Source organism: Crotalus tigris, unplaced genomic scaffold (assembly GCF_016545835.1).
Source record: "Crotalus tigris isolate CLP2741 ecotype Arizona unplaced genomic scaffold, ASM1654583v1 scf7180000017625.6296891, whole genome shotgun sequence".
Lineage (NCBI taxonomy): Eukaryota > Metazoa > Chordata > Lepidosauria > Squamata > Viperidae > Crotalus > Crotalus tigris.
Genome location: NW_024096520.1, coordinates 4,669,227 through 4,682,500, shown reverse-complemented (window position 1 = coordinate 4,682,500; position 13,274 = coordinate 4,669,227). Strand labels below are relative to the sequence as shown.

The following is a 13,274-nucleotide window of genomic DNA, read 5'->3' as shown; positions in this document are numbered from 1 at the left end:
GGCTGATATTTTAAAAGGAATATACAAATACAATTCAGAAGAGTGACTTGGATAACTTCTCTATACTGGATTTACAAAAGAGAATTGTTACAGTTTTGAAGGTTCTATTGAGGAGACACCCCTTTATGGATTACTGCCTTGTCGTGGCGAAGGGGCTTGCGTAACTCAATGAAGCTATAAGCTATGCCGTGCAGGGCCACCCAAAACGGACAGGTTATAGCAGAGAGTTCTGACAAAATGTGATCCACTGGAGAAGGAAATGGCAAACCACTCCAGTATCTTTGCCATGAAAACCCCATGGACAGTACTAAAAGGAAAAAAGATATGACGCTGGAAGATGAGCCCCTCAGGTCGGAAGGTGTCCAATATGCTACTGGGGAAGAGCAGAGGGCTAGTACTAGTAGCGCCAGAAAGAATGAAGCGACTGGGCCAAAGCCGAAAGGACGCTCAGCTGTGGATATATCTGGTGGTGAAAGGAAAGTCCGATGCTGTAAAGATTTTTTCTCCATAGGAACCTGGAATGTAAGATCCATGAATCAAGGCAAGCTAGACGTAGTCAAAAAAGAGATGACAAGACTGAACATCGACATCTTAGGAATCAGCGAACTAAAATGGACAGGAATGGGTGAATTTAACTCAGATGACCATCAGGTATACTACTGTGGGCAAGAATCCCTCAGAAGAAATGGAGTAGCCTTCATAGTCAATAAAAGAATAGGAAAAGCAATACTGGGATACAATCCCCAAAATGACAGAATGATCTCAATTCGAATCCAAGGCAAACCATTCAATATCACAGTAGTCCAAATCTATGCCCCAACCACTGGTGCTGAAGAGGATGAAATTGACCGGTTCTATGAAGCCCTACAGCACCTTATAGAATTAACACCAAAAAATGATGTCCTTATCATCATGGGGGATTGGAATGCTAAGGTAGGAAGCCAAAAGATAACCGGAATAACAGGCAAGTTTGGCCTTGGAGTACAAAATGAAGCAGGGCACAGGCTAATAGAATTTTGTCAAGAGAATACGATGGTCATAACAAACACTCTTTTCCAACAACCCAAGAGACGACTCTACACATGGACATCACCAGACGGTCAATATAGAAATCAGATTGACTATGTGCTCTGCAGCCAAAGATGGAGAAGCTCTATACAGTCAGTAAAAACAAGACCAGGAGCTGACTGTGGCTCAGATCATGAGCTTCTCGTTGCAAAATTTAGGCTTAAATTGAAAAAAGTAGGGAAAAGCACTAGGCCACTCAGGTATGAACTAAATCATATTCCTGATGAATATACAGTAGAGGTGACAAATAGATTTAAGGAACTGGATCTGATAGACAGAGTGCCTGAAGAACTATGGATGGAAGTTCGCAACATTGTACAAGAGGTAGCAACTAAAACCATCCCAAAGAAAAAGAAATGCAAGAAAGCAAAATGGCTGTCTGAGGAAGCTTTGCAAATAGCTGAGGAAAGAAGGGAAGCGAAAGGCAAAGGAGAAAGAGAAAGATACACCCAATTGAATGCAGAATTCCAGAGAGTAGCTAGAAGAGATAAGAATGCCTTCTTAAATGAACAGTGCAAAGAAATAGAAGAAAACAACAGAATAGGGAGGACCAGAGATCTCTTCAAGAAAATTGGAGATATGAAGGGAACGTTTCATGCAAAGATGGGCATGATAAAGGACCAAAATGGCAGAGACCTAACAGAGGCAGAAGAGATTAAGAAGAGATGGCAAAACTACACAGAAGAACTATACAAGAATGAGCTTAACATCCCAGATAACCACAATGAGATGGTCACTGACCTCGAACCAGACATCCTAGAATGTGAAGTGAAATGGGCCTTAGAAAATCTGAGCAACAACAAAACTAGTGGAGGTGACAGTATTCCAGCTGAGCTATTCAAAATCTTAAAAGACGATGCAGTAAAAGTGCTACACTCAATTTGCCAGCAAATTTGGAAAACTCAACAGTGGCCACAGGATTGGAAAAGGTCAGTTTACATTCCAATTCCAAAGAAAGGCAATGCCAAAGAATGTTCAAACTATCGCACCATTGCACTCATTTCACATGCTAGTAAAGTTATGCTTAAAATCCTACAAGCTAGACTCCAGCAGTATGTGGATCGAGAACTACCAGAAGTACAGGCAGGATTTCGAAGAGGCAGAGGAACTAGAGATCAAATTGCCAACATACGCTGGATCATGGAGAAAGCTAGGGAGTTCCAGAAAAACATCTACTTCTGCTTCATTGACTATGCCAAAGCCTTTGATTGTGTGGATCACAACAAATTGTGGCAAGTTCTTAAAGAGATGAGAGTATCAGACCATCTCATTTGTCTCTTGAGAAACCTATATGCGGGTCAAGAAGCAACAGTGAGAACCGAACACGGAACCACTGATTGGTTCAAAATTGGAAAAGGAGTCCGGCAAGGCTGTATACTGTCGCCCTGCCTATTTAACTTATATGCAGAGCACATCATGAGAAAGGCAGGGCTAGATGAATCAAAAGTTGGAATTAAGATTGCCGGGAGAAATATCAACAACCTAAGATATGCAGATGATACCACTCTAATGGCAGAAAGTGAAGAGGAACTAAAGAGCCTCTTGATGCGGGTGAAGAAGGAGAGTGCAAAAGTTGGCTTGAAACTCAACATTAAGAAAACCAAAATCATGGCATCCGGCCCTCTCAATTCCTGGCAAATAGATGGGGAAGAAATGGAGGTAGTGACAGATTTTATTTTTCTGGGCTCAAAGATCACCTCAGATGGGGACTGCAGCCAAGAAATTAAAAGACGCTTGCTCCTGGGGAGGAAAGCTATGGCAAATCTAGACAGCATTCTAAAAAGCAGAGACATCACCCTGCCAACAAAAGTGCGTATAGTCCAGGCCATGGTTTTCCCAGTTGCAATGTATGGCTGTGAAAGCTGGACCATAAGAAAGGCTGAGCGCAAAAGAATTGAGGCCTTTGAACTATGGTGCTGGAGAAGAGTCCTGCGAGTCCCTTGGACTGCAAGGCGTTCAAACCGGTCAGTCCTGGAAGAGGTCAACCCCGACTGCTTTTTAGAAGGCCAGATCCTGAAGTTGAAACTCAAGTACTTTGGCCACCTAATGAGAAGGAAGGACTCACTGGAGAAGGGCCTAATGCTGGGAAAGATTGAGGGCAATAGAAGAAGGGGACGACAGAGAATGAGATGGCTGGATGGAGTCACTGAAGCAGTAGGTGTGAATTTGAATGGACTCCAGAAGATGGTAGAGGACAGGAAGACCTGGAGGAACGTTGTCCATGGGGTCGCGATGGGTCGGACACGACTTCGCAAGTAACAACATTGAGGAGACAAGGGAAAAGGGAAAATATTAATTTCTAGGACATTATTTGAAGATATTAAAAATCAAGATTGTTAAAAGTTAAGAGAAGAAATGTAAAATTAGTTTATCTGATTAAGATTTTAAAAAGATATATTGTTCTCTGGTAACTCTTAATGGACTTTTGCTGGCCTGAATGACAAGCCTATTTAGAGATAAGAAATCAGATGTGGGAAGAATGGATCAGTTGTTGATGATATGTTACTAACATTGTTCATACTTGTGATGCAGGGGCAAGCTCTATCTATCTATCTATTTATCTATCTATCTATCTATCTATCTATCTATCTATCTATCCATCCATCCATCCATCCATCCATCCATCCATCATACTATACTATACTATACTATACTATACTATACTATACTATACTATACTATACTATACTATACTATACTATACTATACTATACTGTTATTTTTCCTTTTTTTCTGTACTTCCTAATTTTTTATTAGTTTTTATTAACTTTTATTTTTAATTGTAATGTTTAATAACATTTTTTTATTTTATTTTTCTTACTGTACATCACTTTTTGTTTATAAATACATCAAAACAGTTTTGCATTCAAATGCACTTACACATATTCAATAGTATTTCTATTAGCTTTTGGGGCATGCCCAAGATATTTTTCTTCTCTATGGATTACCTCATATTTTAAAATTCTTGCTATGAGAACAGATCTCTTGCCTTGAGTAGGCCAGGCACATGGCCATCATTTAATGGCTCTTCAAAGTTTAGAGCCAAAAGATCCCAAATCCTATAGCTGTAATTCTGAGCAACTAAGGGAGAGTCAGCATAAAGTTATCGTAAGAACTAGATGTTCTCTTTTATTTTCAGATGCACCTCTTAGGTCTTTATATTAATGACCCATGAGAAAGACAGCAGGTATAGTATAAACTACACTAAGACCACAATCTGAGGTAAAAAGTTGGCCTAGAATTACTCCTCATGTATATCCTAATTTTTTTCCCAAAGGGACTAGAAATAGGAGAAGCTCTTGTGAAGATCCCAAAAATACTTAAGACACTTAGACACATTTCAACAACAGCATGAGAGCCAAGGGGAATATCTTCAATAAATAAGAATATTAAAAATACTTTATGCCAGGTTACATCATTTGCTTATTTAGCCTGAGTAGAAGAGTTCCACATGACTCTCTAGAATTAGAGAACTTTTTATCATCTGCTTCCTAAACATTTTAATCCTGGGATATCCAAAATATGTGTTTTATCACAGAGTTATGTTTTTTCTTTGGGAGACAACTGCAGAAAGGAAGAAAAGGCAGCTTACCTGGTAGCCGAAGATTCACCACTCTGTCAAATAAGTTCCGCTCAGCTGTTACACGATTTAGCACCTGATTTAACAGCTGTAGAAAAAGGGAAAGAAGAGTGAATACTGAAACAGAGATGAATACTTTCTGACTGCACACTTGCTTCATCATCTGAACAGCAAAGCTCAGACAATCTCAAACTGTGCATATAGTGGAAACACGGAATCTGGCTAATGGCATGAGGAAGAATTTTAAGGGTGGTTGCTTATTCTTATTCTTTGGCATTTTCAATCTTCAAAAAAAATATTAAAAACTCAGTCTTGGATGGAAACGCTGAATGCATCACAGTACAGATCCTGTACTGTCCTTTAGGTCCTTAAATCATTTTTTTTCTTCACAACCCTGTAATCCCTTTTATTGGGGTGGAGTCGGGGCAACTGAATGGAGCTGGGCATTTATTGGCCAGATGCCTGAAGGTTCTTAGATGAATATTAGCAGATATCAACCATCATAACAGCCCAGAAAATATGTGCATCGTTCTTAACGAAACAGTGACAGCAGATCAGAGTCTCCAGCTGTGACAAACTGAAACTAAGATCACATTACACAATCTAGGCTCTAGATCAGGCATGTCAAACTGCTGGCCCGCGGGCCGGATGCATCACGCTGAAACCGCACCCACCCCATTGCCGGCAATGGGGAAAAAGTCCTGACACATCGTGCAGTGTCATGTGACGTCGCGGGTTTGACATGCCTGCTCTAGGTATTTCCACTGAAAGAAATCTTTTAGCTTTTCATTCTTTTGGATAATGGACCTTGGGGATAGCAAGTAATAGAATCCAACAAGATCTAGTGTGAAAGACACATTGCCTTGAGTCTCAAAGACCATACTCTTTGAAAATCCAATTCAAAATAATTTATTGGTTCCAAGAGGTTTATTTTTTCCCTTTATTAGCTAGTTTTGGAATGTAAAAAACAAGTTGTTTGGGCTGATTTTACTGCATTTAAACTCCAAGAAAACATATCAGTATAGTCTGAATATTTTGCATGGTCAAGCCCAAATATGTGTGACAAAGCAATGTGTATCATTATTATGTATATGACAAAGCAATTTCCCAGAGATATTTGAAAAATGAGGTTGAACAAATGTATCTTAGTTTATGTGTATGCCTTTTCCTTCCTGTAAATATCAGTTGTCATCTTCACTATATATTCATGTTGTATGTATGATCTAGTAAGATTTAAATATATTCTTATAATTGGCAAGAAGGATGATTTACTGATGTATTTTGAACTAGATATTAGTAAATATAAGAAAACATTATCGCATCTGAAAGAAAAAAGCAGGGAGAAGGAGATTGGGATGACTTACCAGAGATTTAACGATATAGTACAATGTAGTTTATGCATGCATTTTGTGAAATGTGCTTATATCTTTTCTCAGATAAAGGAGAATATGTGTAGCTCAGGATTGAAATGTGGACTCCCTGAGCTTAGTTGTTTTCTTGCAGACGTATTATTAGCCAAACAAGGTAATATGATCAGTGCCAGTCTTAGCTACTGTACATTGATGATATTACCTAGTTTGGGTAATGAAGAATCTGCAAGAAAACAACCAATCTCACAAAGCACTATGGACTCCTTATTTTTTCTCTCTCCTCTTTTCTTCTAAATAGAATCAAACAAGAACCATAAAATCAAGAGTTTATCGTGCAGCAAAACATTACAAATAATGGCTGCCAAAAATAATTTTAACAGGGGAAGAGAAAAAAATCCTGTAGTTCTACATATATCATCCTTCAATCTGTTAATAACCAGCTAGATAACTTTTTAGAAGGTAATTCAGAAGCCAAATTGTGAAGGTGATATAAATAGGCCATTACCTACTAGTATGTTTCTGAATTAAGCATATGTGTACAGAAGATATGATATTCCGCAGAAAAAAAATACCTGTGCAAGTCTCCTGAGTAATAATTCTGAAGAAGGGCGATTCCAATCCAAAAATATCTCTGGAGCTAGAGTGACAGTCATTTCCAAGACCCTGAGAAGGCTCACTGACAAATCAAAGCAAGTTGCACACACCTTCAACTGGCGACTATCTACGAAGTTTCTTTCTAGGCGTTCTGCAGCTTGTTGGATCTATCCAGACAAGAGGACGCAACTTAATAGGGGATGGAAGAAATGGGAAACACAGAACAAATAACCACATCCAGAACTATTTCGATTCAGCTAGCAATCAGCAAAATTAACACCTGGAACATATTGGTTACTCCAGGTTTAAATTAAACAAAATCTGGACATGTAGAATAAGGCTGATGTTTGTTGTTTCCTTTCACACTCCAGCTCCTACATAGCATATCCCACGAGTCTTTCTCATACTAACCCAAACTATCTATTCTCTGCAAAACTTATACGCAAGTTGGCCAAATCCCTACATTCCTAAGGACCTGTGCTGATTTTGCTATCCCCTACTAACAAAGGACATACAATAACAAAAATGCATTCATTATCCAGTTTCTTATTACTTGTTTGGAGTTAGATTTATAATGAACCATAGACTCACCTCTTGAATCATGCCAATAAACTCTGAGAAGGCCCAGTTTAATTGGTTAAGGACACTATTGAGGAAACTAGGTGCCATTTCTTGGTCACTGCGCAACAGATCTGCCATGTGTCGTTGCAGCAAGGTTGATGGGCATGGCTCTGGAAGAAAACAGATGGAAAAAAAGGCCTCACTGTGAGAAAGTGCTGGAAATCATTAGCCTACAATCACATGAAAGTGAGGAAGAGCTAGAATATATTTGGCACTCACAGGTGTATATCTTGCACTATACGCAGTTTCATTTTGCTTCTTATTTTCTTCATTTTTCTCTATTTATTTAATAGTAAATATTACTTTAAATCTTTTTTATAGTTTTAATAGTTAAAACTTTTAATAGTTTTCCAATGGACAATGGAAAAAACAGAAGAGAAGAAAGAAAAAAAAGCTAAACAACAGCAAGAATAGCAAATTATATGTACCAGCTACTTTTTTTGGTGTCCTTTTTTTCTGACTTCTATGCCTTTCTCTTTACCTTCCTGCCCCCACTTGAGCAAATTGTTTTGATATGTAGAAACAAATTCTAGTGTAAAAATGTTGTTTGTGTGTGATGTGGTGATTGGATTTGTTGCTGACTCTAAATCTGCAATTCTGACATTGCTACTTGAGAAATATTTCTCTGGAGAGTTACACTGCAGTATTTATTGGAGAGACTGTCACCCCTCTCAAATGAATTAGTATCTCAACTGACCCAGCATAACTGCCATTCTCAGCTTCCTAATGATAAGCCATTCTCGGTCACTGCAGGTTTTCGATATGCAGAGAAGGCTAAAACTTACATAATGCCCTTGCAGCAAATCTTGAGCAATATTTTTTAATCTCTCTGATTTAAAGGGGTTGTGGGCAATAAGTGCACAGGGACTATAAACTTGCATGGAAATGAGTAAAGCATTTAAGCAATAGGTTTGTGCCATGTTTCTTATCTATAGGAGTATTCTTCTTCACTTCTCCCCACCTCCATCTCCATGGCTCCCCTAGGGTCAATGCATTAAGTTGGCTAAAACTTTAGTTTTCTTTTGGAGGCCTTCATGGCAGAAAGTTACACATTGTGGTGAGGTCACATTATATGATCATATAAATTGTAATTATAAACAAACATATAAATGTTTAATTTAAAAAAAAAAGGAAAAACAGGAAGTCAGAAATCTAAGGGGGAATTTCCATCCCACAACAGCCAGTCTATTCATAGATCCTGACATCAAGCCTATAAATACTGCACATTGAAGCAGGCTGTCAGGGTCCATGAAGCAGAGCTGATAAAGCAATTGAAAAAGAATTTCAAGTGACTGCTTCTTAATTACTCTTCTCTCCTTGCAGTGTTAGAAAACTTAGAGGCAAGCAGAAATTGACTCAAATCATACACTTTTAGAACATGCTAGAGGTCAACTTTGATGAAAGAGACACCCGCTGGGCAGCTGAAAGAAGATCTTACAGCTCTATGCTTTTTTTCTATTTTCCAAACATTCTTCTACATGTTTTAGAAAAATAAGGAAAGAAAATCAGCACTGAAGAAGCATTCTCTATTAAAGTATAACTTGATTGTGGATAATGTTTCCCCAAATTTCAAGGCAATTTAGTAATGATATTTCTTCTAAGTAAAATACAGCATTCATATTTTGCTATAATTATTGCGAGTCTTCCAACAGTTCGAAGTGCACAAACAGTACTCCTGTCTTCAATTTTATTCCCAAACTAACCTATGAAGTAAGTTGCTTTAGAGATAATGAGTGGCTTAAAATATCAGTAAGCTTCTATGGTTAAATTTGAGTCTTGATCTCTCCACAATCTAGCTGAGTTCAGATTCAGGTTGGTGCAATCACCCCCTTAACTAAATGTTACTCACAAAATGCTGCACATATTTGGATGCTGACTACTTGCAGTTCAATTGAAAGCACACCATTGTGACAGGAAGTTTTAAAACTTTCCCAGCAATTCCCAGTTGCAAAAGTCAGACAGATTAGAAGGACTACCTAATAAAGAACTATGAAAGATAGAATCAAGTAAGCACACAAGTGCCTAAGCACAGAATTTTACTAGCATGTCTCTTGGGTGATATTTTTTTCTTTACACAAGACCAGATGATCTATTGTAAAAGCTACCAAAAAAAAGGCCCTAGCACAGTGGTTCTCAACCTGTGGGTTGGGACCCCATTTGTGGTCGAATGACCATTTCACGGGGGTCGCCAAACAATGCAGTCCGCCATTTTTTTCCCCTTTTCCTTAGCTGTGCTACTCCCTTTTATTCTATTGGCTTTTGAAAGCCAATAGAATAGACTCTGTTGAATAGAGTCTAATTCTATTGGCTTTCAAAAGCCAATAGGAATTGTCCAGGCTGTCTCTGCCCTGCTAAGCCTGCCAAAAGTCCCATTCTGCAAACGGTGCTGCACCAGTTGAGTAGTCCTCGACTTATGACCGGTTGAGTAGTCCTCGACTTATGACCAGTTGGGGCTCGCGGCATTAAAATGGTTGAGAACCACTGCCCTAGCAGGAAAGGTACATAAATCACCCCTCAACAAATAAATTTGTGATCAAAAGATTGAAAAATCCAAGAAAATGTTAATCAGCGTTATGCTTCAAGGAAGGGAGAGTACTTTAAAAGCACATGAGCAATCCTACCAGACAGAAAGATCTGAAGGTTTTCAAATCCAGAAATTCCACACCAAGTAAGAGCCAGAGAACACCTGACCTTCCGCAGTTGCCTATATCCTCTTTCTCCTTGCACCATAAGAAAGACTTTGGGGAGATGGAGAAGGCTCATTCCCTTTGGACTAAATTAATTAATTTGGTATTAATTATTCAATACTGTACACCTCAAAATAGCCGAGAGAAGTATCAGTAGCATGAGGATCTAATGGCCTGCCTTAGATCTTTTGGAGCCTCCCAGAGAAACAAATACCAAGCTGTCAGGGCCTGCCAGCAACAAGAGAAGGAAAACAATGCCCCATTGCCCAGGAGGTTTCACAAACTCGTGGCAGGGATGGAGCACCACAACAGCTTCAGCCAAGCCCACTAAGTTGCATATCCGAGTCAGAATTGGACATGACTTTGATGGGAAGAAACTATTATCTTCTGATCTTTCCTGTTCTATCTTTGCTGGAGGAGAATTTTAAGAAAAAAAAGGGGCAGGGAAGAATAAAAATGAGGAGGAGTGTAAATGGCATGGGTACAAAAGGAATGTGCAATGGATAGCACATGGGCAGCAGCCATGTATGCTTGCTGTGTACTCAGAAACTGCCCTCCAGTTAAAAGCATGTATATTCATCTACCTTGATGCATATATGATATCATCACCATAAACATTAATACAACTTTTAAGGCCATCATTCAGGATATCCAATAACGTTGCTTTACCCTCCTACTCTAGTTTCCAAACACTGAGCCTCTTTTACAACTGACAATTTACCTGAAAGCAAAGGAAAGAGAAGAGAGATCTTGCTAAAGGGCCCTTTTACCATTGAAAAGGTAACGGGAAGTTTAGTCTGAATATTAGCAAGAGATAACTCCTAAATCCAAGAAATAAAGAAATTATTATATACGGATGAAAAATAGATTTTTTTTTTTAGAAAGGGTAATTGGATATTACTGCTGCCACTTTTTCCTGAGCTATAAGATAAATAATTTTTAACCTTGCTTTATGGGATCTCTCTGAACGACTGTAAGAAGAATTATGCCTGAGATACTCTGCATATAGGACAGAAATTATTACTCTTTTCATTAGTTCAAAAACTCTTACCAAATGCAGACATATATTGTGTATGTTCAGAGTTGGAAATAGCCAGTTAGCCCATTAAGCCAGTCCCTTCCCAATCAGTTTGAGGAAGTAAAGCTGGATTGCTATCTGCACTTTGGAAAAGCAGCTGCAGACAGGCAGTAACTTTCTTAACCCCACTTCCCTCGTACAGTTTATACGTTCATGCACAACTTTATTCCCAGGCATCCAAGCTGGTGTTGCAGTTGAGTCATATTTTGGCATTTTCAAGAAAGTGCGGGTGTCCAGAGGCAACCTCACCCCCATCCAGGTTCTTAGCTTACAAAACTAAAACTAAGTGAGGAAGGGGATGTGTAGCAGGAAAGATAATAAGCAAAGGTATACAGACAGGGAACTAGAGGCAACATGTGGAGATTGGCAGTTATTTACAAGTGGTCAAGAGGACTATTACTCAACTACCAAGACCACGAGCTACAGTGAACAGCATATCCTGGTGCGAGTCCTGCCTGGAGCTTGGAGCTTTGCCTGGAGTCCAGCAGCAACTAAAAAAGGAGCAACCACACCGAAGCAGTACCTCATCCCAATGTTTAGAAAAAAGCAGACTTTTGTTTGAACTGAGCCCAAAGGGCGAAATATTAAAGAATCTTTACATGGCGCATCCCAGAAGGATTATATACAGTGTGGGAATCCAGACAAAAAACATTCTGGTCAAATAGCTCTCTGGTCTTTGTTTTAACATACCTAACAAAGCACAGCCTATCTGGGTAATTTAATCCACTGTCAAATTGCTGTTAGTATGTTTGCTTTAGTAACATTCAACCAGAATGTGTCCACACTATGGATTAAATCCATGATTTCATGTCCTGAACGCTGTAGGCATAAAGAACAGGTTTGGGCTTTACAGACTAGAATCAAATTATCCCACCATATTTCTTTTCTTAAGGCTAAACATTCCCAATTCCTAGAATTTTGGCTTCTCAGCATCAACAAGGTTAGCAGCTCAATCTAAAACCTGAAGGAAGTTATTTCTTTGTTAACACAATGTCTATATCAACCTAACTCACAAGTGTCATTCAAATAAGCAAATAATAATACAGTTCTTCCAAATTAAAACAGCAACAATTAAATCAGAAAATTAGATAGATGTAGAATTGCTCTCTAGCACTTTCCTGGTTTTCTATAAAAGAGAAACCAAAGCTCCCCCTACAGCTTGTAACTACAGTTTCTCAAACTTCCAAACAACTTTTGCAAAAGCATCCTAAATGTGGTAATTCTGAGAGAACAGCCTTAGCTTAGAACACCAAGTGATAAAGGAAGAAAAGAAGGAACTTGATATAATATTAATCTAGTGCTGAGTGCATGACAGAGTTACATGTTGTAAAGGCGGTTTCCTTAAGGGAAGGCACAGCCTACCTGCCCTACAGCATCCCTAATGAAGACTTTCCCCCCAAATAATCTTAGCCTCTTACATTCATTTAATGTCTGTTTAAATTATAATCTTAGGAAAATTGGAAAATGTTTTACACTTTGCCCAACTATATTTACTCTGATCATATTCCACTACAATTTCTGTTTCTCTCAGTTATATTTTCTACAGGAATTTTAAGACTGTATCTGGAGACATGCTGAACACTATGGAGGGATGACAATTATTGAGATCTTTGTATAATAAATTAGAAGCAAAATAGAAAAAAGAGGAAGTTAAACAGGAGAATAAAGAGTTTTGAAACATACTATAATTGTCTTCTCTGTTACTAATCTAAACATGTCAAAAAAAAAAAAAGCAAGCTATTTCGTTTTTTCCCCAGTTGACCAGAGGAAGGGTAAAGAAATTGGCGCTCAGGCAGAGCCACACTTTCCTCCTTGTTGTTACTTTATGTTCTGCACATTCTGTATTTCTAAAGTTCAGAAATACTGACACATACATTTGCTCACTTCTACAGACAAACAAAAATGCCTAGACTCTCAATAGCTTAACCGCCGTGAAGAGTGAAGAAAACTCTGGTGCCAGGATGAGGCAGATGTTCCTGCCACAGCTTAAGTGTCTCCCTCAAAGTTCTAGGATTCACATCACTTGCTTTCTTGGCAATTGTGTCTGAACCAGAGCAAAGCCAGAAATTATTGGCTTTGCCACCCAATAAAGATGACCATGTACAATCACATGGTGCCAAGCTGATCTGGAAACAGCACAAATACCATGGGGAAAGAAGCGCTTCAGCCGAAATAAGAGACAACATATTTAAACTACTAAACATCATGAGTTTCGTCAAACCTGCTTGGCAATGGCAGTGAAGCCTCTGTGGTATCAGTTAAAGTGCCAGAATGTG

General features: G+C 38.7%; 1 protein-coding gene across 3 annotated transcripts in view; it reads right to left on the bottom strand.

Annotated features, from left to right (window-relative positions):
- RNF123 (ring finger protein 123) overlaps positions 1–13,274 on the bottom strand; it is a 116,471-nt gene that overhangs the window by 51,974 nt on the left and 51,223 nt on the right. For 2 of the 3 annotated variants that reach the window (XM_039334025.1, XM_039334026.1), the window contains 3 exons: positions 7,204–7,343; positions 6,591–6,779; positions 4,661–4,736 (listed from right to left, as the gene is read on the bottom strand). In XM_039334025.1, coding sequence (XP_039189959.1) covers positions 4,661–4,736; positions 6,591–6,779; positions 7,204–7,343 — 405 coding nt within the window. The remainder of the gene's footprint in view (positions 1–4,660; positions 4,737–6,590; positions 6,780–7,203; positions 7,344–13,274) is intronic. The other variant, XM_039334027.1, reaches the window with a different exon arrangement.